This window comes from Macaca fascicularis, chromosome 2 (genome assembly GCF_037993035.2).
Source record: "Macaca fascicularis isolate 582-1 chromosome 2, T2T-MFA8v1.1".
In the NCBI taxonomy this organism is placed as follows: Eukaryota; Metazoa; Chordata; class Mammalia; order Primates; family Cercopithecidae; genus Macaca; species Macaca fascicularis.
In genome coordinates, this window is record NC_088376.1 from 173,984,855 (window position 1) to 174,012,842 (window position 27,988).

General features: G+C 36.5%; 1 protein-coding gene across 1 annotated transcript in view; it reads left to right on the plus strand.

Moving 5' to 3' along the window:
• MORC1 (MORC family CW-type zinc finger 1) overlaps positions 1-27,988 on the plus strand; it is a 149,663-nt gene that overhangs the window by 14,504 nt on the left and 107,171 nt on the right. Inside the window, exon 7 of the mRNA XM_074033711.1 lies at positions 26,314-26,439. Coding sequence (XP_073889812.1) covers positions 26,314-26,439 — 126 coding nt within the window. The remainder of the gene's footprint in view (positions 1-26,313; positions 26,440-27,988) is intronic.

Sequence of the window (27,988 nt, forward strand, 5' to 3'; positions counted from 1 at the left end):
GCGATTTATTTTGTATTTCAGTGTTGTACAATAGAAATATAATGAGAGCCACAATAAGGGACAAATTTAATCTTAAATTTTCTAGTATAGCCACCTTAAGAAAAGTAAAAAGAGGCCGGGTGCAGTGGCTCAAGCCTGTAATCCTAGCACTTTGGGAGGCTGAGACGGGCGGATCACGAGGTCAGGAGATCCAGACCGTCCTGGCTAACACGGTGAAACCCCGTCTCTACTAAAAAAATACAAAAAAAAAAAAAACTAGCCGGGTGTGGTGGCGGGCGTCTGTAGTCCCAGCTACTCGGGAGGCTGAGGCAGGAGAATGGTGTGAACCCAGGAGGCGGAGCTTGCAGTGAGCTGAGATCCGGCCACTGCACTCCAGCCTGGGCGACAGAGTGAGACTCCGTCTCAAAAAAAAAAAAAAAAGAAAAGAAAAGTAAAAAGAATAAGTTAAATTAATTTTGATAATATTGATGATATTTTACATTCTTTTTTTTAATACAAAGTCTTTGAATCCAGTGTATGTTTTGCAACATATAGCACATATGAATTTGGACTGATGCCCAATAGCCACAGGTGGCCAGTAGCTACCATATGGTTTTAGACTAAGGTGTTAAGACCCACGTAGACACGTCAGGTTACAGAGAACTTCTTTTGCTTTTCCCAATGAGGTGAAATTTAGAAATTTCTTTCCACAGTTAGCAAATAACTATTTGATAACACACTTTTAGATGATCTTCTCTCCTTATTTCTGATGTATATTTTTTCTCATATTCCAACATGTGGAATTCCTAATCTACACAGAAATGGAGGGCTTTTTTGTTTTTTTTTTTTCTTTTAGAAAAAAATATTCAGCCTAATGGCTGTTCCACAAATGCTCGGAACCCCTGTGCCAGCATTAATATACCAGTGTCAGAAAGGAGTCCCAGAATTATCAACATCTCCATTACTGTCTTCCCCTTTTCCTGCTGCCTCTGCCCTTCTAGTTGCCAGCTGGTTCCAAAACCGATATTTCATGCTATTTAAAAGGATTTTGAAACAGTTATCTGTCAGAGTGCCTTGGCATTTCTACACTGGCATTAGAAAACAATACATTATTAGAGGGATAATTTGACAGCTACATCTTTGGAAAGATGTTCTTGCTGTTTCCAGATTGTGTAATGAAGCCAGAGCTTCTCTAGCCATTTAGGCAGTTAATTATAAAATAAAGAAAATGAATGAGACGTAAAACATGTACACTTTCACTTTGGCACGTAGATCACACTGGATTTTCTAATTTGTTTTTCAGCAAAATTTTGTTTTAGTTTAATCACAAGAAAAGCCTTTAAAGACAGGGCTGGGATTTATAAGGAAGAATCAGTGTAAAGAGGATTCATAATTTCTGAACTGAGGATGCTGTACATTTCATGGCCTCTGACACGAGTACTGTGATGATGCCAGGAAGGGACAGCATCACCATTCCCCACCTCCTCGGGGGTAGCAGTGCCTCTGTAGTTTTCTTCTGTAAAAGATTTGCCCTTAATTCCACTTCATTATTGATTTTGACCTACTGTTTCCTCCCCATCACTCCCAAGCTCCCTTTAAACTTAGGACATACATTTTTTTTTAAATTTTTTTTATTTTTTAAGGTGGAGTCTCATCCTGTTGCCCAGGCTGGAGTGCAGTGGTGCCATCTTGGCTCACTGCAACCTCCCCTTCGTGTGTTTAAGCAATTCTCATCCCTCAGCCTCCCAAGTAGCTGGGATTACAGGCATGCGCCACCCTGCTCGGCTAAGTTTTTTGTATTTTTAGTAGAAACGGAGTTTCACCTTGTTGGCCAGGCTGGTCTTGAACTTCTGACTTCAGGTGATCTGCCCGCCTTGGCCTCCCAAAGTGCTGGGTTTACAAGCATAAGCTATGACGCCTGGCCAACATACATGTATTTTTAACTTGTTAAAAAATGGTGCATAGTTTGCCACACAAGATTATGGACAATGGTGTGGTCCCGTAGGTTTTAACGTTAACACCCAATTACTCTTCAGTAAGAGATTAGAAAAGGCATTAATTCTTAGTCCTAAAGGATTAGTTCTGGTCCAAGGTGGATCTTTTTTTTGATTCCTCTTTCATTTATGGCCTTTGATATTTGAACCTCTAATCCAGTGCAGTTTATAATATGACACATTTTTTACCATTTCTTTCCCTGGTGATTATCGTATCCCCTTATCTCTGCTGGGTAGGATTCTACAGCTGTCCAAAACAATTTTCAAATCTTGAAACTATGTAATTTCCAGGTTTGGTCTTAGATAGTAGAGTGCTGCTGATTCTGAAAATAATTTAATTTTCTGTATAGAAATATGAAAATTCAAACTTTCAAGCTTTATTGGCCTCAGGGAAGAGGTGTTTTGGCATTATTTATTTCATATAGTTCTTGTGAATATTTGACATCGTGGTTTTTTTGTTCTGTTTTGTTTTTGTTTTTTTTTGAGACAGAGTTTCACTCTTGTTGCTGAGGCTGGAGTGCAGTGGTGCTATCTCAGCTCACTGCAACTTCTGCCTCCTGAGTTCAAGTGATTCTCCCACCTCAGCCTCCCAAGTAGCTGGGATTACAGGCATGTGCCACCACTCCAGGCTAATTTTTTGGTATTTTTAGTAGAAATGGGATTTCGCCATGTTGCTCAGGCTGGTCTCCAACTCCTAACCTCAGGTAATCCGCCCACCTTGGCCTCCCAAAGTGCCGAGATTACAGGCGTGAGTCACTGTGCCCAGCTTTGACATTAGTTTTAAACATAGGATTCAAAACCTTTTATCATTCTGCTTTGGGCTGAGGCACTAACAGCAGTAATCAGACCAGTGGCAGGGTCTCCTTTCAACATGACAATCATGTCAAGAGAATTTCAGTAGAAGTGATGTTCAAGCACATGGTCAGTGGTGGCCTGTGGTTTGGCAATATCAGTTTAAAGGTGACCTATTTCCACTTAAATTAAAAAAAAATTTCAAATAAATAGCAGTCATCAGAATTTCAGAATGCACGTGATACACAAGTCTGCATTTTATGTGTGAAATGTCAAATTGAATTTTGAAATTGTGAATATGATTTATGGAGAGTGCCAGGGAATCAGATATAGGTTCCAGGGTTATATGCAGAAAGTGAGTTGAATTTGCAGGGTAAAAATTATCTTAAATTTATATGTTGCCATAAACTTAGGCAGTGTTTCCTGAAAGCGAAGAAGATACAAAAGATAACTTTGTAAAAAACCAAAAGAAAATCAAGAGTTTGAAACAAAGGGTGGGGGTAATGCCAAGAATACTGAACACTGAAGAAAATGAAAGTGGACTAATGACAGAAAACAAAATGTTTCTTCAGGGCTGGGCTAGGTGTGTTTACTAATTTATGTTGTGGTAATTTTTTGGAACTCTGGACCCAAATCCCACATCTCAAACTTTTGTAGATGTTTTCTTCCATTAAGTTATATTTTTTCCTCTTTAAATAGTCCATTTGTGCAAAACAAAATCTTTAGTTAATTATTTCCCTCCACCTTATTGGTGGCTTTTAGTAAGCTTCATTTACAGTCATACAGATGATTAAAGTTTAGAATCATTTTCAGAAGTCCTTTATTGAGTGGCTACAGAAGATAACAGGCTAGTGGAGGGTTTCAAAATGAGTCACTGCCCATCATGACCACCTATGTGCTTAGTATGGATTCTCATCTGCGAAATCTACAGGACTGTGATTCTACTTTGGCATTCCTTACATAGAGATCTTATTTCATTCACAGGACATAGACCTCTTTATATGGATACCAGGATGGAATCTTAATTTGGATTTTAAAATTACATGTAAGATACGCCACTGAATTGGATCCAAACATTACTTTTCTTTTAGACTTTTATTTTAGGTTCAGGGGTACACATGTAGGTTTGTTATGTAGGTAAACTCGTGTCACAGAGGTTTGTTTTACAGACTATTTCATCACTCAGGTATTAAGCCCAATAGCCAACAGTTACCTTTTCTGCTCCTTTCCCTCCTCCCACCCTCCACGCTCAAGACCCTAGTGTCTGTTGTTCCCTTCAGTGTATCCATGTGTTCTCATTATTTAGCTTACACTTGTAAGTGAGAACATGCAGTATTTAGTTTTCTCTTCCTGTGTTAGTTTGCTAAAGATAATAGCCTCCAGTTCTATCCACATTCCTGCAAAAGACATGATCTCGTTCTTTTTTATGGTGGCATAGTATTCCATGGTATATGTACCACATTTTCTTTATCCAATCTGTCATTTATGGACATTTAGGTTCCATATCTTTGCTGTTGTGATATAGTAAATAGTGTTACGGTGAGCATTTGCATGCATGTGTCTTTATGACAGAATGCTTTATATTACTCTGGGTATATACCCAGTGATGGGGTTCCTGAGTTGAATGGTAGTTCTACTTTTTAGCTCGTTGAGGAATTGCCATACTGCTTTCCACAATGGTTGAACTAGTACACTCCCACTAACAGTGTGTTAAGTATTCCCTTTTCTCTGCAGCCTCTCCAGCATTTGTAATTTTTCGACGTTTTAATAATAGCCATTCTGACTGGTGCGAGATGGTAGGTTTTGATTTGCATTTCTCTAATGATCAGTGATATTGAGCTTTTTTTCATATGCTTGTTGACTGTATGTATGTCTGCTTTTGAAAAATGTTCATGTCCTTTGCCCATTTTTTAATGAGTTGTTTCTTTTTCTCTTGTAAGTTTAAATTCCTTATAGATGCTCGATATTAGACCTTTGTCAGATGCATAGTTTCCAAATACTTTCTCCCACCCTGTAGGCTGTCTGTTTACTTTGTTGATAGTTTATTTTGCTGTGCAGAAGCTCTTTAGTTTAATTAGATCCCACTTGTCAATTTTTGCTTTTGTTGTAATGGCTTTTGGTGTTTTGTCATGAAATCTGTGCCCGTTCCTATGTCCAGGATGGTATTACCTAGGTTGTCTTCCAGGGTTTTTATAGTTTTGGCTTTTACATTTAAGTCTTTAATTCATCCTGAGTTAATTTTTGTATGTGGTGTGAGGAAGGGGTCCCGCTTCAATCTTCTGCACATAGCTAGCCAGTTATCTCAGCACCATTTATTGAATAGGGAGTCTTTTCCCATTGCTTCATTTTATCAGCTTTGTTGATGATCAGATGGTTGTAGGTGTGCAGCCTTATTTCTGGGCTCTCTATTCTGTTTCTTTGACCTATGTGTCTGTTTTTGTACCAGTACCATGCTGTTTTGGTTACTGTACCCCTTTAGTATAATTTGAAGTTGGGTAATGTGGTACCTCCAGCTTTGTTCTTTTTGCTTAGGATTGCTTTGGCTATTCAGGCTCTTTTTTGGTTCCATATGGATTTTAAGATAATTTTTTCTAGTTCTGTGAAGAATGTCATTGGTAGTTTGACAGGAATAGCATTGAATCTGTAAATTGCTTTGGGCAGTAAGGTTGTTTTAATGATATTGATTCTTCCTATACAGGAGCATGCGATGTTTTTCCATTTGTTTGTGTCTTTGATTTATTTGAGCAGTGTTTTGTAATTCTCCTTGTGGGAATCTTTCACCTCCCTGGTTAGGCGTATTTCTAGGTATTTTATTCTTTTTATAGCATTGTGAATGAGATTGCTTTCCTGATTTGACTCTCAGCTTGGCTGTTGTTAATGTATAGGAATGTTAGTGACTTTTGTACATTGATTTTGTATCTGCAACTTTGCTGAAGTTGTTTATTAGCCAAAGGAGCTTTTGGACTGAGACTATGGGGTTTTCTAGATACAGAATCATGTCGTTTGCAAACACATGTAATTTGGCTACCTCTCTTCCTATTTGGATGCCCTTTATTTCTTTCTCTTGCCTGATTGCCAAGCACTAGTTTTCTTTACTTCCCATATACCTCATTCTCCCTTGTTTTTTGCCAAGTGGTTCAGCACTTGTTCAAGAGGCATTAATTTTGGGGACAGAGGATGGAGTGGGAATGAAGGGAGGAGCTTCAATTAGTATTACAAATATTAACTCATTGAAAAATATGTAAACTTTCATAAATAGGTAAAGCAATATAAAAGTGCATCCTCATTCTCCACCTCAGCTCCCCCAATCTCTTTTCTACTGTAGAAATTATTTTGCTACTTGGGATTTAAATCTATCTTCTAGATATTTATTATCTGTCACTTTATATTAGATTTAACTTACCCTTTTAAAGTTTTTGAAAAAATTTGACTTTTCAAAGTTTTAAAGATAATACAGAAAATTCTCATGTACCTTTCACGCAGATTTTCCAAATGTTGATATTTCACCAAAATCTGAAAAAAATTAGAAATTTGAAACATATCTGGTCCCAGGCATTTCAGATAAGGGATGGTCCACCTGTACATCAGTACTTCTCTGTTGATGGGCATTCAGGTTGATTTTAATTTTTCACTTTTGAGAACAATGCCAGTCTTTATACTTACATTGTTAGATACTTAGACAAGTATTTATTTACTATTGATTCTCAGAAATAATATTACTGGGTTAAGTGGTTGTAATTTTTCCTAATGGTGGCATTTTGCAAAACCAAAGTACAATATGATAACCAGGACATGAACACAGTCCATCAGGTTTGATACAAATCTACCAGTGCATCACTACAAATATCCCCTATATTACCCTTTATGAATTACACACACCTCCTTCTTTCTCCATCAACTCAACTTAAAAAAACTTTAAAAAAGTATATTGGTAGATTATAGATGTACATATTTTCAGGGTATATGATACATTCCTATAATTTGTAAAGTTAAAATAGAGGTAATTGGGATATTCATCCCCTTAAATATTTCTTTTCTTTATGCTACAAACCTTCTAATTATTCTCTTCTAGCTATTTTGAAATGCACAATAGATGATTGTTAACTATAGTTACGCTATTGATCTGTTGAACAGTAGGTCTTATTTCTTCTATTTAACTGTATATTTCATCCCATTAAATCAACCTGTCTTCATCCCCACCCTGTTACCTTGCCTCTGGTAACTACCAGTCTAGTCTCCATCTTAATGAGATCCACTTTTTTAGCTCCTACACATGAGTGAGAACATGTTATATTAGTCATTCTGTGCTTGGCTTATTTCACTTAACATAATGACCTCCAGTTCAATCCATGTTGCTACAATGACAGGATTTCATACTTTCTTATGGCTGAATAGTATTCTGTTGTGTATATGTACAACATTTCTTTATGCATTCATCCACTATGGCACTTAGGTTGATTCTATATTTTGTCTATTGTGAATAGTGCTGCAATAAACAAGGGAATACAGATATCTCTTTGATAGGTTCAGTTTCTTTCCAGTAATAGAATTGCTGGATCATATAGTAGTTCTATTTTTAGTTTTTTGAGGAGCCTCCATACTATTCTCCAAAATGGCTGTACTGATTTACATTCCTACCAACAGCATCCGAGGGTTCCCCTTTCTCCACATCCTCACTAGTATTCGTTATTCCCTGTCTTTTTGATAAAAGCCATTTCAATTGGGGCAAGATATCTCATTGTGGTTTTGGTTTACATTTCTCTGATGATTAGTGACGTTGAGCATTTTTCCATATACCTTTGGCTATTTGTATGTTGTCTTTTGAGAAATGTTTACTCAGATCTTCTGCCCATTTTAAAATTAGATTATTTGGTATTTTGCCATTGAGTTGTTTGAACTTCTTATATATTCTGGATATTAATCCTCTGTCAGATGGATAGCTTGCAAATATTTTCTCCTATTCTGTGGATTGTCTCATCACTTTGTTGATTGTCTGCTTTGCTTTGCAGAAACTTTTTAGCTTGATGTAATGCCATTTGTCTATTTTTGTTTTAATTACCTTTGCTTTTGAGGTCTTACACACACACACACACACACACACACACACCCACATCCCCCCCCCGCTGGCCCCACACACACCCCTTTGCCCAGATCAATTTCCTGGAGAGTGTCCCCAATGTTTTCTAACTGGCTTTCTAGTAGTTTCATAGTTTTAGGTCTTACATTTAAGTCTTTAATCCATTTTGATTTGATGTTTGTATATGGTGAGAGATAGGGGTCTAGTTTCATTGTTCTGCATATGTACATTCAGTTTTCCCAGCACCATTTGTTGAAGAAACTGTCCTTTCCCCTTTGCACATTTTTTATGCCATTGTCAAAAATGAGTTGGCTGTAAATGTGTGGATTTACATCTGGGTTCTGTCTTCTTCTGTTCCATTGTTCTGTGTCTGTTTTTATGCCAGTACCATGCTGATTTGGTTACTGTAACTTTAGTATATCTTGGAGTCACGTAGTGTGATGTTCTTTGTTCTTTTTGCTCAGGATTGCTTTGGCTATTCAGTGTCTTCTGTGGTTCCATATAAATTTTAGGATTTTTTTCTATTTCTGTGAAGAATACCACTGGTATTTTGATATTGTATTGAATCTGTAAATTGCTTTGGGTGGTATTTAATATTCAACAATGTTCTTCCAATTCATGAGTGAGGAATATCTTTCCATTATGTTTTGCATTCTCTTCAATTTCTTTCATCAGTATTTTATAATTTTCTTTGTATAGATCTTTCACTTCTTTGGTTAAGTTGACTTCTAGGTATTTTATATTCTTTGTAGCTGTTATAAATGGGATTGCTTTTTTGATTTCTTTTTCAGATTGTTTGCTGGTGGCACATAGAAATGCTACTAATTGTATGCAGCTTTTGTATTCTGCCACTTTGCTGAATTCATTGATCAGTTCTAACAGTTTGCTGGTGGTATCTTTAGTTTTTTCTAAATATAAGATCATGTCATTCTCAAACAAGACTAATTTGACTTCTTTCTTTCTGATTTGAATGCCCCATATTTCTTTCTCTTGCCTAATTGCTATGGCCAGGACTTCCAGTATTAGGAATAAAAGTGGGGACAGTGGGCCATCCCTATCTTATTTCAGATCTTAGAGGAAAGGCTTTCAATTTCTTCTCATTCAGTATAATGTTAACTATGTGTTTATCTTACATGGTTTTTATTATTTTGAGGTATATTATTTCTTTACACAGTTTGTTAAGGGTTTTTATCATAAAGGGATGTTGAATTTTATCAAATGATTTTTCATCATCAATTGAAATGATCCTATGGTTTTTGTCCTTGATTCTGTTAATGTGATGTATCATGTTTATTTATTTGTATATGCTCAACCATCCTTCCATTCCTGGGATGAATCTCATTTGATAAAGGTGATTGATCCTTTTGATGTGTGTTGAAATAGATTTGCTTGTATTTTGTTGAGGAGTTTTACATCTGTGTTCATCGGTGATATTGGCTTGTAGTTTTCCTTTTTGGTTGTATTTGTCTGATTTTGGTATCAGGGCAATGCTGGCCTTGTGGAATGAGTTTGAAAGAATTCCTTCCTCTTCAGTTTTTTTGAAGAGTTTGAGTAGAATTGGTAGTAGTTTTTCTTTAAATGTTTGGTACAATTCAGCAGTGAAGACATCAGGTCCTGGGATTTTCTTTGATGGGCACCTTTTTATTACAGCTTCAATCTTGTTTATCATTATTGGTCGGTTAAGATTTTCTGTTTCTTCCTGGTTCAGTCTTGGTAAGTTGCATGCGTCCAGGAATTTATCCATTTCTTTTAGGGTTTCCAATTTGTTGGTACATAGTTGTTCATAATCATCTCTAATGATTCTTTGTATTCTTTGGTCTCAGTTCTTAAGTCTTCTTTTTCATTTTCAATTTGATTTATTTGGGTCTTCTCTTTTTCTTAGTTTTGCTAAAGGTTTTTCAAACTTTTTTTTATCTTTTCAAAAAACAACTTTTCATTTTGTTGATCTGTGGTGTTTTTTTTTGGTCTCAATTTTATTTATTTATGCTTTCATCATTTTTTCTTGTTTAAAAGACCAGTCAGTGCTCTGATGCTCTGATCATTATTTCTTTTTTTTTTTTTTTTTTTTTTTGAGATGGAGTCTTGCTGTGTCTCCCAGGCTGGAGTGCAGTGGCGTGATCTCGGCTCACTGCAAGCTCCGCCTCCCGGGTTCACGCCATTCTCCCGCCTCAGCCTCCCAAGTAGCTGAGACTACAGGCGCCCGCCACCACGCCTGGCTAGTTTTTTGTATTTTTAGTAGAGACGGGGTTTCACCATGTTAGCCAGGATAGTCTCGATCTCCTGACCTCGTGATCCACCCGCCTCGGCCTCCCAAAGTGCTGGGATTACAGGCTTGAGCCACCGCGCCCGGCCTGATCATTATTTCTTTTCTTGTAATTTTGAGTTTCATTTGTTCTTGCTTTTCTAGTTCCTTGAGGTTATAAATAACATTAGGTTATTTATTTGAAGGCTTTCAACATTTTGATGTAGGTATTTAATGCTATAAACTTCCCTCTTGGCACTGCTTTTGTTGCATCACATAGATTTTGGTGTATTGTACTTCCTTTTTCATTTGTTTCAGGAGATTTTCAAATTTCCTTCTGAATTTCTACATTGACCCATTAATCATTCTGGAGCATGTTGCTTAATTTTCATGTATTTGTGTAGTTTACATGTTTCTCTTGTTATTGATTCCTAGTTTTATTCCACTGTGGTCAGAAAAAATACTTGATATGATATTTACTTTTTTTTTCTTTTTTTTTTTGAGACGGAGTTTTGCTTTTGTTGCCCAGGCTAGAGCATAATTGCACAGTCTTGGCTCACCACAACCTCTGCCTCCCAAGTTCAGGTGGTTCTCCTGCCTCAGCCTCCTGAGTAGCTGGGATTACAGGCATGTGCCACCATGCCCAGCTAATTTTGTATTTTTAGTAGAGACAGGGTTTCTCCATGTTGGTCAGTCTGGTCTCGAACTCCCGAACTCAGGTGATCCACCCACCTTGGCCTCCCATGCTGAGATTACAGGTGTGAGCCACCGCACCTGGCTAATTTCTACTTTTTTGAATTTGCTGAGACTTGTTTTGTGGCCTAAGATGTGGACTATTCTGAAGAATGTTCCATGTGCTGATGAAAACAGTGTGTATTCTGCAGCTGTTGGGTGAAATGTTGTGTAAATGTCATTTAGACCTGTTTGATCTACCATATAGTTTAACTCTGAGATTTCTTGTTGGTTTCTGTCTGGATGATCTCTCCATAACTGAGAGTGGGGTTTAGGAGTCCCCTAGTGTTACTGTATTTCAGTCTATCTCTTCCTTTGAATCTATTAGAGTTTGCTTTATATTTTTGGGTGCTCCAGTGTTGGGTGCACAGATATATGTAATTGTTATATTCTTTTGCTGAATTGACTCCCTTATCATTAGATAGTGACCTTCTTTGTGTCTTTTTACAGCCTTTGACTTGTAATCTGTTTTATCTGACGTGTCTACTCCTGCTTTTCTCGTTTCTACTTGCATGAAATATCTTTTGCCATCCCTTCACTCTGAATCTATTTGTCTTTATAGATAAATTTCTTATAGGCAGCATAAGTCCGGTCTTGTTTTTTTAATCCATTTAGCTCCTTTGTGACTTTTAATTGCATAATTGAGTCTATTTACATTTAGTGTTATTGTTGATAAGTAAGGGCTTACTACTGTGATTTTGTTGCTCATTTCATGGTTGTTTTATAACCCCTCACTTTCTTTCTTACTGTCTTCCTTTGTGGCTGATTTTTTTCTGGTTGTATGTTTTAGTTTGTTACTTCTTATTGTCAGTGTGTCTGTAATAAATTTTTGCACTGTGGTTACCATAAGGCTTACCAAAAACATCTTAAAGATATAACAAGTTATTATAAAGAGATGACAACTTAGATGACAAAGAATAGAAACAAACAAAAAAAGAAAAAAATGAAAAAAAAACCCTCTAAACTTTAATTTGATCACCCCCACATTTTGACTTTTAGTTGTCTCAATTTACATATTTTTATATTACTATCTCTCTTTTTTTTGGTTTTGAGACAGAGTTGCACTCTGTCACTCAGGCTGGAGTGCAGTGGTGCCATCTTGGCTCACCACAACCTCTGCCTCCTGGGTTCAAGCAATTCTTCTGCCTCAGCCTCCCAAGTAGCTGGGACTACAGATGCACGCCACCATGCCCGGCTAATTTTTTGTATTTTTGGTAGAGATGGGGTTTCACCATGTTGGCCAGGCTGGTCTCGAACTGCTGACCTCGTGATCTGCCCGCCTCGGCCTCCCATAGTCCTGGGATTACAGGTGTGAGCCACCGCGCCCAGCCCTATATTACTCTCTCTTAACAGGCTGCTGTAGATATTATTGTTTTTGATAGATTTGTCTTTTGGGTTTCATACTAGCATAATGAGTAGATTGTGCACCACAATTATGATATTCTGGGTTTGTTCATGTAGTTTATTTTACCAGTGGATCTTATATCTTGAAAAGATTTTTATTTTACCTTAGTATTTTGTTTTTTTCAGATTGAAAAAATACCTTGAGCATTTCTTGTAAGATGGGTCTGGTGGTGATGAATTCTTTCAGCTTTTGTTTGTCTAGGAAATACCTTTATCTGTCTTTTATATTTGAAGGATAGCTTTGCTGGATGTAGTATTCTTGAATAGCAGTATTTGTTTTCCAGCACTTTGGAAATATTGTTTCACTGTCTACTGGCCAGTATGGTTTCAACTGAAAATTATATTGCTAGACAAATTGGAGCTCCTTTACATGTTACTTGCTTCTTTCCTCTTGCTGCTTTTAGGATTCTGTCTTTGTCTTTGACTGTTGAGAGTTTGATTCTTATATGCCTTGGGGTAGTCTTATTTGGATTGGATCTGTTTGGTGTTCTCTGAGCTTCCAAACCTGGATATTTATCTCTTTCTCAAATTTGGGAAAATTTTCTGCTATTATTTCTTCGAATAAGCTTTCTACCCCTTGCTATTGCTTTATTCCCTCTTAAACACCAATAATTCTTAGATTGGTCTTTTGAGGTAATTTTCTGTATCTTGTAGGCAATCTGTTTCTTTCATTTTTTTTTGTTTTACTTTTTACTCCTCTGTGTATTTTCAAATAACCTATCTTTGAGGTCACAGATTATTTCCTCTACTTGATCTATTCTGTTGTTCAGAGCCTTGAATGAATTTTTTAATTCAGTAAATATATTTCTCAGTTTCAATGTTTGTTTGATTTTTAAGTTATTTCAATCTGTTTGTTAAATTTCTTTGATTAATTCCTGAATTACTTTTTTATGTTACTTTGGAGATCACTGAGTTTCCTTAAAACTATTATTTTTAATTCCTTATCTGAGAGCTCACATATTGCTTTTTTGTTAGGGTCAGTCACTGCTTCCTTTCTTTGTTTGGGCAGGTCCTGCTTCTCTGTTTGCTGTTGTTTCTTGTGAATGTACATCTATATCTTTGCACTGAAGGATTAATGACCTCTCCCAGTCTTCTCTGTCTGGTTTTTGTTTTGTTTTGTTTTCATTGGGTATATTTGCTTGAAGATGATTCATAATTTACCTGTTTTTTTTTTTTTTTTTTTTTAAATTGTTCTCCTAGGTTGCTGCCTTCTTTTCGGCACTAGGTGGTGCTATAACCCAGGTTGGCCTTGGCTCTAGTAAATCGTCAGAACACTGCCCTGTCCTAAGTAGGGAAGGTCCTAAGGGGGATGTCCCATCTGTGTAGGAAGGTTGATGGGGGGTTTGTGCCCAAGGGCCCTGTGGAACATACTTCCTGCAGTGCGATGCTGCTGAACGGCCACATGATTTGTCTGAGTTACCTAGCACAGTTTTCCAGGGCTGAGGATGGTAGTTTCCTGCTGTCCTCAAGGACGTTTCTCCCTCCAGGCACTTGTGAGGCTTCTAGTGGATTGCAGCAGGGGCAGATCTCCTGCTGGGGAGCCCAGGATAGTGAGGAAGCTGGTTGTCCACCTTTCTCTCGCTTTTTCTGGTGTAGAAACTGTGAGTCAGGAGGAAATTTTCTGCATATTAGAAGATGGGCAGATTAGGGGAAAGATCATCATGGGTATGAAAGTTCAATTCTTGGCCAGGTGCGGTGGCTCACGCCTGTAATCCCAGCACTTTGGGAGGCCGAGGCAGGCAGATCACGAGGTTAGGAGTTCGAGACCAGCCTGGCGAACATACTGACTGTATTTTTATCTAGTAAAAATACAAAAATTAGCCAGGCGTGGTGGCACGTTCCTGTAGTCCTAGCTATTCAGAGGCTGAGGCGGGAGAATCACTTGAACCTGGGAGGCAGAGGTTGCAGTGAGCCAAGACCGTGCCACTGTATTCCAGCCTGGGTGACAGAGTGAGACTCTGTCTCAAAAAAAAAAAAGAGAAAAGTTTTATTCTTGTACCATCTGCTAAGAATTTTTTCATTTATCTATGCTCTGGGAACTTGCCCATCCTGATATTTGAGTTCTATGGTATTGCTGGTGTTAATTTTGGCACTGTATATTTGTTTTTGGTTTTCTGTTGTGGGGAATGTGAAGCCAGCTCGCTTCTACTTCTACACCACCATTTTGGAATCAGAAGTCTCTCAGTGTGACTTTTAGCATTGTTATTTGCCTTATAAAATTTTTCAATTTTTTTGAGCTCATATCTGTCAACATTTTTGTTGACGTTTTTCTTATTTTGTAATTTTCTACTCAAAAATGCTTTCCGTAACTGTGATTTAAATGTATTCCCTTTTAATTTACTCTAAGAATCTTAGTTTATTTCTATATAGTCTTTTAATCTACCTTGATTGTTTTTGAATATGGTGCAAAGTGTGTGTACATGGAGGGTGAAGGATTAATTTAATATTTTTCTAACAGATCTATATTTATGTAATAGTTCAGCCTTTTCCACTTACGTGAAATAAATCAGTACTATAAACTAAATTTTTATCATAAGTGGTTCTGTTTCTGGATGAACTATTCCCCTTCATGGATATATTTTTCACTTTCTGCCCCATTAGAACTTAACTGCCACAGCCTTTATAATGTGTTTTGTTATTTAGAAGGGCAAATACCAAGCCTTTCTTTCACTGTTCTTTTAAAAATCGTTATTTGCTGTTCTTGCAAATACTCTTTTTTAATCTGAATTTAAAAAATTAGCTTTTCAAGTTTTATTATAAAAATGCTCTTGGGATTTTGATTGGTAGTTCCTTGAATTTATAATTAAATGGGAGAGAACTGACACATTTGTATGTTGGTTCTTATTCCAATCTTTCTTTTACATAATTGAGTGGAGCTTTATAACATCATAGTATATCATAGTAATTAAAAACAAGACTTTGAAAGACTGTCTGGGTTCAGTTTATGGTTCTATAAGCTGTATTATTATGATGATATAGTTTGGCTGTGTCCCCACTCAGATCTCATCTTGAAATCCCATATGTTGTGGGGAGGAACCTAGTGGGAGGTAATTGAATCATGGGGGCAAGTCTTTCCTGTGGTGTTCTTGTGGTAGTGAGTAAGTCCCATGAGATCTGATGGTTTTAAAAAGAGGAATTCCCCTGCATAAACTCTCTCTCTTTGCCTGCTGCCATCCGTGTAAGAGGTGACTTGCTCCTCCTTGCCTTCTGCCGTGATTGTGAGGTCTCCCCAGCCATGTGGAACTGTAAGTCCAATTAAACCTCTTTCTTTTGTAAATTGCCCAGTCTCAGGTATGTCTTTATCAGCAGTATGAAAACGGACTAATACATGGTATGGGAAAGGAATTCAGCCTCACAGGACCTCAGTTTATTTATCTGAAAATAGTGATGATAAAAATAATAGTATTATATCCAAAGGTTGTTGAGAAGATTAAGTGATTTATGACATGAAAAGTGCTTAGGACACTACCTGGCACATGATATGTACTCAATGTTTGTTAACTGTTATTACTTCTTCACATAGCTCTAGTATATTTCTTGTTAGATATATTTTTGGGTATTTTATGACTCTTGGTATTCATATAAGATTTTTTCCCTCTATTGCTTTTCTAATTTTTCATTTGTTAAAAACCATTGATTTTATATTGCCTATTGATTTTATATCTGACCACTTACTGAACTCTTTTATTCTAATAGTTTTCAGTAGATTTTCTGTATAGTCTTATCATCTGCAAATAAGGACAGCTTTGTGATTTTGTCTTCTACTACTTATACTTTTTCTTTTTTCTTAATTTAGTTGGCTAGTTAAATAGAAATGGTAACAGGTATGCTTCTTTGCTTTGTTTTTGTCTTAATGGCATTCTTTTGTGTTTGACTATTATATGTGATATTTTACTATTCTTTTTAATCAATGGCTTTTGTGAAATTGAGAAGTGTATTTTCAGTGTATAGAGTACATTTTGTTTTATTTATTTTTTGCGTGAGGAAATGTGATTCTTACTCTTTTCTGCATGCTAGCTGTATTCTACAGGTTTCAATTTTAATGCTTTTTGACATCTGTTGAAGTGATTTAGTTTTGTTTTTCTCCTTTAAAGTAGTGTTTTATTATAATAGAGTTTATGATGTTGAGTGATCTTTCCATTCCTCAGATAAACCCAACAAGATCATGATGTATTATTCTTTTACATGACTATGTTTATTTTGTTGATCCTTTAAATTTTTTGCTTTTATGTTTGTACATGAGACTGGCTATAACTGTGCTTTTATTATCATTTCTTTTTTTAGTATTGATTGGTATATAAATTTTGGTAGCCTCATAGAATAAGTTGGAATTTCTTCCCCCATTTCTGTGATTTGGAAGAGTTTATATAAAGTGAGTCTTTTGTCTGCCCATAGATCTTTTAGAACTTCCTTGAAAATCTTGTTGCCTTCTTTATTTCTTTTATTACTTTTTAATGGTGCTAGGACTATTATTCTATTCAGATTTTGGAATTTTGGGGCTTAAATTTGTCATTTATAATTTCTTATAAAAATGTTCATTTTATTTATATTTTCCAGTTTGTTGACATGGAGTTTTTTAAAATTTATGTTTTCCTCTGATAGATTTTGTTCACTTTTCTTTCTTATATTGTGTTTTCTGCCTTCTGTCTTTCTTAGCCAAAGAAATTTATTTCAGTTGACTTTAAAAATAAAACAGTTTTGGATTTTTAAAAGTAAGTCCACTGGGATTACTTTTATTTTACATTTCTTTATTTTTTTATATCTTTTTTGGATTTATTTTTCTTTTTCTACTTCCTTGAGGTATATGTTTTATTCATTGACTTTAAATTTCATTTTCTAATCTAAACAGTAAGGTTCTTATTTCTCCTCTGCATTATATAATAGCTATATTCTACAGGTTTCAAAATGTAGAATTCTTACTGTTGTTTATTTCTAAATAGCTTATAATTTTATTTTAATTTCCTCTTATTCAAGAGTTGCTTTTTAAAAATGTTTTTAAAAATCTACTAGTGCATAGGTATGCTTTTTGGAGAGAGGAGTCAGATACCTTTTTATTGTTGCTCTAATTGTATGGTGGTCAGAGAATCTAGCCTATATTATGATATCTGCTCTTTGAAATCTGTTGAGATTTCTTATGGCCTTATGTCTTAAATATTTTTTTAAAAGTGAGTCTCTGATAGGGACAGAGCTGTATCCATTTCATTTACATAAATATTTTAATTAAGTATTCAAATCTTTTATGTCTTTTTTTCTTCTTCATTGCTCGGTTTCTGAGAGCAGTATGTTAGAATCTTCTACAGTGTTTATTGCTATGTACATACATTTTGTATTTCTACTAGTTTTTGCTATCTATTTTTCTGAGTCATTAGATTGTGACTTATGCGTCATCTTAAGTGAAGCTCTTATTAGTACATAGTACCTGTCTGTGTCTGTTATTTCCCCCACTTTGTTTCTTTTTTGTCTAATATTAATCTCTCTGTACTTGCTTTCTTTTGGTTAACATTTTCCTACTCTGTATTTTGTCACCACTTTCTTTCCAGCAGTGATATTTTGATTTTGATTTGTCTCTTATAGACAGCATATCACTATATTTTTTTGCTTGTTCTAACTGCTTCTATCTTTTAGCTAATTCACACTTACTGTGACATTTGCTATGGTTGGACTTACTCTGCCTGCTTGTACGTTGTATTTGCCTTGCTTCTTTCATTGTTATTTGAGCTTTCTTATTTTTTAATTTATTTTGTTCTGCTTCATTTTTTCTCTCCCCCCTTTTGATAATAATTGAATTGTGGTTTTTTTCCCAACAGGAAAAGTTTATTTTTTTCTATTCTAATGATTTGCAAATTAGTTCCTCCATTATATACTTTCAGTGGATTACTTTTACATTTTTAATAAACATGTCTAAACTTATGATTTTATTATCAAACTGTAGAGTTAATTAGTATGTATTTCATTTCACAAATAAGGTATGGTCTTAGTATGCATTTATCTTTGTTCTTTCTCAGTTCCACCTTTTAAAATTATTTTATGTAGAATTTTAATTACATATTTTTATTACAGCAGACGTGAACAATTATTTAGACTAAATTATAAGATTTGTTTTTTGTTTGTTTGTTTACTACTATATCTTCCATGCTGTATCTTCTTTCGTGGATTTATTAGTTAATTTGCTTTATTATATCCCGAAATGATTCTTTCAGAATCTGTTGAAAGCTTTGTATCTCTACAAGTGTGTTTATTTTTCCCTTCCACTTCAATATTTGTTTAAATGGTTATAGAAACATTGGTTTGAAAATAGTTTCCCTTAGAACCATTTGCTTCTTTGACTTCTTGAATACATGTTGTTGATCAGAAGTCTGATAGAAATGTGATTACCAAATTGTTGTAAATTACTTATTTTTTCCTCTGGAGAACTTTCAGGATTTTCTCTTACCTTTTTAAATATTTTAAGTTCTGGGATACATGTGCAGAACGTGCAGGTTTGCTACATAGGTATACACGTGCCATGTTGTTTTGCTACACCCATCAACCCATCATCTACATTAGGTATTTCTCCTAATGCTATCCCTTCCCTAACCACCAACCCCCCGCCAGGCCCCGGTGTATGATGTTCCCCTCCCTGTGTCCATGTGTTCTCATTGTCAACTCCCACTTATGAGTGAGAACATGTGGTATTTGCTTTTCTGTCCTTGTGTTAGTTTGCTGAGGATGATGGTTTCCAGCTTCATCCATGTCCCTGCGAAAGACGTGAGCTCATCCTTTCTTATGGCTGCATAGCATTCCATGGTGTATATGTGCCACATTTTCTTTATCTAGTCCATCATTGATGGGCATTTGGGTTGGTTCCAAGTCTTTGCTATTGTGAATAGTGCTGCAATAAACATACGTGTACATGTGTCTTTATAGTAGTATAATTTATAATCCTTTGGGTGTATACCCAGTAATGAGATTGCTCGGTCAAATGGTATTTCTGGTTTTAGATTCTTGAGGAATTGCCACACTGTCTTCCACAATGGTTGAACTAATTTACACTCTCACCAACAGTGTAAAAGTATTCCTATTTCTCCCCATCCTCCCCAGTATCTGTTGTTTCCTGACTTTTTAACGATTGCCATTCTAACTGGCGTGAAATGGTATCTCTCTGTGGTTTTCATGTGCATTTCTCTAATGACCAGTGATGATGAGCTTTTTTTTTTCATATGTTTTTTGGCCACATAAATGTCTTTTTTTGAGAAGTGTCTGTTCATATCCTTTGCCCACTTTTTGATGGGATTTTTTTTTCTTGTAAATTTGTTTAAGTTCCTTGTAGATTCTGGATATTAGCCCTTTGTCAGATGGATAGATTGCGAAAATTTTCTCCCATTCTGTAGGTTGCCTGTTCACTCTAATGATAGTTTCTTTTGCTGTGCAGAAACTCTTTAGTTTAATTAGATCCCATTTGTCAATTCTGGTTTTTGTTATCGTTGCTTTTGGTGTTTTCATTCCATGCTCATGGATAGGAAGAATCAATATCGTGAAAATGGCCATATAGCCCAATGTAATTTATAGATTCAGTGCTATCCCCATCAAGCTACCATTGACTTTCTTTACAGAATTAGAAAAAACTACTTTAAATCCATATGAAACCAAAAAAAGAGCCCATATAGCCAAGACAATCCTAAGCAAAAAGAACAATGGAGGCATCATGCTACCTGACTTCAAACTATACTACAAGGCTACAGTAACCAAAACATCATGGTACTAGTACCGAAACAGATATATAGACCAATGGAACAGAACAGAGGCCTCAGAAATAATGTCACACATCTACAACCATCTGATCTTCAACAAACCTCACAAAAACAAGCACTGGGGAAAGGATTCCCTATTCAATAAATGGTGTTGGGAGAACTGACTAGCCATATGCAGAAAACTGAAACTCAACCCCTTCCTTACACCTTATACAAAAATTAAGATGGATTAAAGACTTAAACGTAAGACCTAAAACCATAAAAACTTTAGAGGAAAACCTAGGTGATGCCATTCAGGACGTAGGCATGGGCCAAGATTTTCTCTTAACTTTTAATAATTCCCATTGTGTGTCTGTCTTTGAGTCATATAGTTTTCTTATTCTTCACACTGTTAATAGTCTTCCTTGAATTTTAGCAGGAGAATGATATATATTCCTAGTCTACTAGCCTGATTCTGTAAATGTCTTTGTTTTTCCAAAAGGATATTCTTTTACATAATGGCATGATCTATCAGCAGAGACATTAGGTTTAATTGAATGGCTGGGAGATATTGGTTGTCTACTGCCATATGACTTATATTGTACAGTGAGGTATGTATAGAACTAGAAAACATTGGCATCAGATCTTTGAATTCGGTTCTGTAGGAGCAAATTGAAGAGACTAGAACTCTAGGTTGATAATGCCATTGAGTGACTTGAGTTCAGTTGGGAGAGCTTTAATTCTAGTGGCAAGTTATCTTCAGTCTCCAAACTTCTGTGTTCCCATCTATAAAATAAGGCTATAACATCATCTACTTCACACAGAAGCTGTTTAAATAGAACATGCACAGTACCAGGCACGTGGAAAATCTCTGTATATTTTAGTAATTTCCACAATTCTCCTCATTCTACTTTTTCCTGCAACACTTCTTTCTAGCTTACTATCATGCTGTGGAAAGTAACTCAGTGTCTGGTTCATAGCAAATAAAAAATGAATTAAATTCAAGTAAATTGATTTGAATGTCAATGTCTAGATAATTTTCTAGGGACATGACAGATGCTTTCATTATAAGGTGTTTGGACTTTCAATATCATCCATTGTCCTTCATCCTTGAAGATCATTGGAGATCTTCATTATGGTGAGAGAGGGAATTTAAAATATTTTGTAAAGTACTTCTGTTACCTTTGAAATCTCTTTCGAGTTCCAAACTGTGAAGGCCAGATCACACCTTATATCATCTTTCTTGATTCCCTTTTTGGAGGTCAGGACCATGTGTCCATTTCACCCTCTCTCCTTTGCATATTATTTCTGTGTGTTCATGTTGCTTTCAGTGACTTAACTATCTTCAAAACATTATAAATATTAATCACTCAACTTTGTAAGAAACTAGAAAAAAGCACAGCCCCTAGTGAAAAAGGCATGCCATGCAATTGGCTGTCATCAAAGGGGCTTGGCACATCCCTGAAATCCGCCATGGTGGCTTGGGATCGATCTCAGGCAGCTAGAAAAACCCATCCAAAAATCAGCTCTGAGAGTGATGATATAATACAGAGTAATGCAGTTGAAATTTTGTGCTAGGTAATGTTTTAAAATTAGGTGCCACGTTGCGAGCATATTTCTAAATTGACAGTCATTGGGCAGCATTCCATAATGTCTCTACTTTTTATGTCTTAACTGAGCTGCCCAGGAACACATCAAACGTTATAGCTTCAAATTGTTCTAATGTGCTGCTTGCCATACTGTGGTTGTCACAAAAGAAGCACTTTCATTACTTTGTGTAGCTTGTAACTTTTTAAAAAAAATTACCTCTTCGAGTTGACATTTCTCATAGGTATAAGCTACCCTAATATTAAATTTGGTTACCCCCTTCAAAGTTCAGAATTTAAACTAGTTAAAAATCTTTATGCACTTATTTATATTCAAGATAATACAAACCCTGTTAATTTCAACTTCAAAATGTCTTCAGATATTTTTAAGGACTTGAGTAATTTAGAAAACAATTTTGGTTATGTAATATTTTCATGAATAAAAATATGGCACTTCTGAGATATTGCAAACGGAGCCTAATTTAGTCTGCAGGTTGGAGGCATTTTCTCAACCCAGGACCTTATAAAAGTAGCCCAGTTGTTGGGCTAGATGGGGGTCTGTTGTCTGTGTGCCCACTGTGGATAATGTAGGGGTTGTATTTCTCAGCTGGTATCTAGGTCCAAACACCTGTGAGAGACTGTTCTCCTCCCTTCTTTGTGGCAACCTGCCTTACTTACCACTGCGTCCACTAGGTCAGCTAGGCAGTGGTGTCCAAACCTGGCAGAGTCAAAGGAATCACCTGGGTGGCTTTTGAAACCTCACATTTCCAGACTCCAGCCACAGAGAATCTGAATCAGCAGATAAGGAAATGTGGCCTTGGCCACAGAACATTACTTTCTGGCTCCTTCACTGCCCTTAACACAGTTTGATGACTGCAACACACTGATCCACCCATGATACATGGCACATGGAGCAGCATTTGAAACAGCAGCAGAATACTGTGGACAGATTGGGAAAAGAAAGAGGCCACACAGAGAGCACAGCCACAGGTAGGGGCTAAATTAGAGACTGTTAAAAATACCCAGTGCTGAGCAGGGGACAAAAGCATCGATTCTACTCCATGCCCTCCTATTATATCCAGACTATGAAGCCAGTTTCTGCCTTGAAATACTCTCCTCTTTCCCCACATCTATCCTATGACTGGGGTGTGTGTGTGTGTGTGTGTGTGTGTGTGTGTGTGTGTGTGTGTGTGTGTGTGTGTGTGTGTGTTGTAGGGGTTTTTTCTGTCTCTTCTTCAGTTTCTTATCATAGCCAGTTACGTAGAAAATGAGAGAGAAAGACAGAAATATGGACACTTTTGGCAAAGTGTAAGGAGAGAAAGGAAAGGTATTTAGGAGGAAAGAAAGGTATTTAGGAGGAAACAGGAAGAAAAACTCTTGAAGAATACATGGAACAGTTCCTGGTGAGTGTGAAGTAATAGTATTTTTTCCTTTCGTCTTCTGAAGATACCCTGACTATTTAGCATATTTTTATCTCCCTTTCCTAAGTGGATGGCTTTATCTGTAAAGACTGGTAGTGTTGCCATTGAGGATAATCCTTCATTAAAATATCCTTCTTACATAAGGAACCCTCTGTTGTTTATTCCAAATTAAGCCAGGGAAGTCCTGAATGATTGTCATTTATTCAACGTATTTTTATTGATGAGCGCGCTAGCTGCATGGAGTTCACAGCCAGTTAGGGATGCAGATGCACAGACAGTGCTGAGTGGCAGGTGCTTTGACAGGGGAAGTACAGAAGGAAGGGGAGCACAAAGGAGAGCACTTGACCTCTCTCAGGGCTGAGGGAAGGCTTCGAAAGGAAGTGCAATTTCAGATTGTATACCGCAGGGTGAAAAGGGGTGCACCAAGCAAGAGTGACTGAAGAACTGAATATGCCAGCCTTGGATAAGAAAGCATGATTACATGGCTGGAGAAGTGAGAATGGTCCTGAATGGCCAGATTGAAGACAAGAAATGAGGCTGGAGAATTAATTGGGGGGTCAGACCGTGAAGGATCTTATGCATCATATAAAAAAGTTTGACATGTATAATGGAGTGGTCCATTTCACTTACATCTTTTATATTTAGCCCTCTTTGTCTTCTTTTTATCAAAGACATCATAAATAAGAGGTAGTACCCTTCTATTTGTCACAAATAAACAGGAACTTCCAAAAGTAGGCATGTGAGAAAAAAAAGTTAACATAGCAGGTGTCTACTCTTAGAAAGGCTTGCTTGTAAAATTGGTCTGTGGCCAACTTTTGGGAACTTGCCTGGTAAACAGTTTCCTACAATGACATAAAACCTTTCCTAGCTGATAACAGTGGCTTGCTGTGCTAGACTGTGCAAACCATATGGCTTATATGCAAATCTCCTTTCCTTCTGGTACTCTGGAACTTTGCTACATGCTAGGCCGAAGGTGCCTGTGTGGCTAGCTTCCTGATAAAAACCTTGGATGCTAAGTCTCTAATAAGGTTTCCTAGATGGAAACATACACATGTTGCTGCATTTTCATAGCTGGGAGAAAAGTATGCTCTGTGTGAACTTTCATAAGGAGGAGAGGATGTAGGAAAGCTAGCAGATAGATTACTCCAGACTCCAACTATTTTTTTTCCCTTGTGAGCCACTGTGTGTCCTCTCTGCAGTACTGTGGTAAGTCGAAGCCATGAGTACAATTGTGTGCTAAGGCCTGTGAGTCCTTCCAGTGAATCTCCTAACATAGGGGACACCTTGAGGATCCCCAACATATATACTATGAACATTTACCTATAACTAATTACTGAATGAGTGAATAAATTAGGCTATTAAAAGGTAGAAGGATTAGTGTTCTTTTCTAGTTTTAACATTTCCTTATCTCTAAAATGATGATGATAACCAAACACACAGTCTTACTGCAGAAATCAAATGAAATAGTTCAGGTAAAAAGGCACATACATAGGCAGTGTACACAAATTAAATGTTTCTCCCAATAGATATCAAGGTCCTCAAAACAAGAATTAATTTTATCTTTTTTCTATTTTTCCATAAGTTATTGGGGTACAGGTGGTGTTTGGTTACATGAGGAAGTTCTTTAGTGGTAATCTGTGAGATCCTGGTGCATCCATCACTCAAGCAGTATACACTGCACAATATGTTGTCTTTTATCCCCTGGCCCCCTCCCACTCTTCCCCCCTACAAGTCCCCAAAGTCCGCTGTATCATTCTTATGCCTTTGCATCCTCATGGCACATACGTGTGTGTATATATATATATTTTTAGCCGAAATTTGTTTAGCTGGTTTTATCTCTCACCATATTTCTCAAATTCTCAAAGTTGTCTCTGAATTACTTTTGACTTTTACCTTCAAATGATAAAGATGTATCAGTTTTGAAGAGAGTCAAAAGAAAGAGCTACCAGTTCTAAGAGCAATTTAAAACCAGGAGATCCAGAAAGGATTTAAATAATGGCAAGCGTCCCAAGGTGACTTCTTTCCATTTCTTTTATCAGGTGAGGACATACTTAATTGTGCAGTTCCAGGTATACTAAAAGCAACCACATTGTTGTATTTGTAGTGCAACACCCAAATACAGACAGCCTATCTTGTTACATTAAAAAATACATTAGTATTAATATTTAGGGAATAAGAGTGATGGACTAGATACTAATATGTAATTTATACTGGGAAAATTCTGCTTGAGACTTATTTCAGAGAATTTCCTTTGGAACAATTAAAATAAATTCCTGACTTTTTAATGAGCTTCAGATCCTGCCTGAAGGAACTTAAAACCAACCAGGTAATTCTTGAATTTCTTATGGCTTCATCTTCATTTTTGAAAATTTCTTGGAGCTCTGCCTGTCTTACTGAGTTACTGGCAATAGTGTTGACCTGTTGAGTAGTTCCCCCTTAGACAGGCCTTACATTTTTTTTCCCATCATCTTTGTCTTATTCTGGACTGAGGTACAAGTGTAAAAATGATGGGTTTACAGCTCTCTGCTTTCCATTTGACCTTGTAGAGTGGCCTTTTCTGTGACCGAGTGGTAAAGAGCATCGCTTCTTCAGCGTGGCTGGGCTTGTTGTGGATCTTTATTTCCTATCTTATTGGAGAGGATTTACAGTTCATAAACAGACTTTAATATAGAAGTTCTCTGGAGTTATAAGTATACAATGACATGGTAATTTCCCAAGATGCAGTTTTACAAGGGTAGTTTTCTTCATAGGCTATTTATGTTGGTTTTGCTTCCATTTTATTGCCTTCCCATCCTTTATTTTTCCTTTTCTCCTTCTTCATTATCATGTGGTCAGATGCTTCCCCTCAACGGGCCATAAATACTTATTTTAATACTTATTGCTCTTATGGAATGAAATTTTATGTTTCTTGATCATCATTTTAAAAGCAAATGAAACATTTTTACTGTATTTCTCTCTTTATAAGGACTTGATGGAAATGCTTTTTATTCATGTGAGCCTGGATTCTTTTTGTTGTGTTTGAACGAGGGATTGTTTTGTTTATTTGACTTGACTTTATTCTCCTAGGTCAACAACTTTAATGGAAGGTATATTTTAGATTGCTGATATAAGCCTTCTTAGAGTCAGTTGGTTGCCAACAAAAGTTCAGTTCTAACCAAAGTGTAGGTTACTTGTGTTGGGTCTGTGTTTAGAGGCCTCCTTAATGAAGTGAGTGTTGTGAGATTTGCTGGTGTTTGTGGTGTCATTAGTTTTAGAAGAAAAGTTCCTGAAGCTTCTTGTAGTAACAATAATAACCTGATAGTCTGATGTTATTTCTTCTCAAAGAGATGTGGTTGTTGTGTCCTCTGTATTGTGACATTTTGTATTTTCTATTTCAGTTTCCCAGCCAGGTGGTCATTCAGAGCCTACACATCTATTCTGTATTTTAACCCATGGATGAGAATATTCATTCAAGCCAAGAGAGTTAAGACTAAACATCTTTGCTATTGCCTCTACAGACCCAGGTAACTCATCTTTCTTCAGTTATCTTCACGGAGTTTTTATTTATGAAATTGATGTGCACCCTAAAGTTGTCAAAGTGAGGACATTGACTTTGATAGTAAGATTTTTACATTATAAACAAAATTTAAACCACATCCAGGAAGGTTTGCTAAAGAGTAATTGGATGTGAACAAATATTTGGCAGTAATAGAAACACACTGCAGTGAGCATGTTAAGTTAGATCATCACCCCGAGTAGAAATTTGTTTTTTACTTCAGTGAATTTTAGGTGCTTTGACAACAATTAGTTCCACTAAATGATCACAGTTCACATATATCTTCTGTTTACACAATACATTTGAACTATTAAACCATATATGTACATGCTTATATTATACATATAGAATGAATATATTTATAAATATGTATCTGGTTGATTTATATTTTATGTGTTTTTTTACTTTAACATAAATGTTTTCAAGGTTTTGTTGTTGTTGTTTTGAGACAGAGTCTCTCTTTTGTCAGCCAGGCTGGAGTACAGTGGCGCAATCTTGATTCACTGCAACCTCTGCCTCCCCTGTTCATGTGATTCTCCTGTCTTAGCCTCCTGAGTGGCTGGGATTACAGGCGTGCACCACCACACCTATCTAATTTTTGTATTTGTAGTAGAGACGAGGTTTCACCATGTTGACCAGGCTGGTCTCGAACTCCTGACCTCAAGTGATCCGCCTGCCTTGGCCTCCCAAAGTGCTGGGATTGCAGGCGTGAGCCACCGTGTCTGGCCATGCACTAGGTCTGGCCTTTAAGTTTATATTTACATATTATAAAATCCATTTTGTCCAACCATGCATGCCATCACAATGGTCATTTTCTTGTTGTAGTTTCTGGGTAGTCTTTCATTTACACGCCAAACATTTATCAGATTTTTCTGTGAGTCTGAGATTAGAGGAAAAGAAGCTATTTGAAAAAGATACTTGCACATGCGTGTTTATAGCACCACAATTCATGATGGCAAAATCATGGAACCAACCCAAATGTCCATCTGTCAACAAGGGGATAAAGAAACTGTGGTATATATATACAATGGAATACTACTCAGCAATAAAAAGGAATGAACTAACAGCATTTGCAATGACCTGGATGAGAGTGGAGACTATTATTCTAAGTGAAGTAACTCAGGAATGGAAAATCAGATATCGTATGTTCTCATCGATATGTGGGGGCTAAGCTATGAGGACGCAAAGGGATAAGAATGATACAGTGGACTATGGAGACTTGTAGGGGGGAAGAGTGGGAGGGGGCCAAGGAATAAAAGACAACATATTGTGCAGTGTATACTGCTTGAGTGATGGATGCACCAGAATCTCACAAATTACCACTAAAGAACTTCCTCATGTAACCAAACACCACCTGTACCCCAATAACTTACGGAAAAATAGAAAAAAGATAAGATTAATTCTTGTTTTGAGGACCTTGATATCTATTGGGAGAAACATTTAATTTGTGTGCACTGCCTATATATATGTGCCTTTTTACCTGAACTATTTCATTTGATTTCTGCAGTAAGACTGTG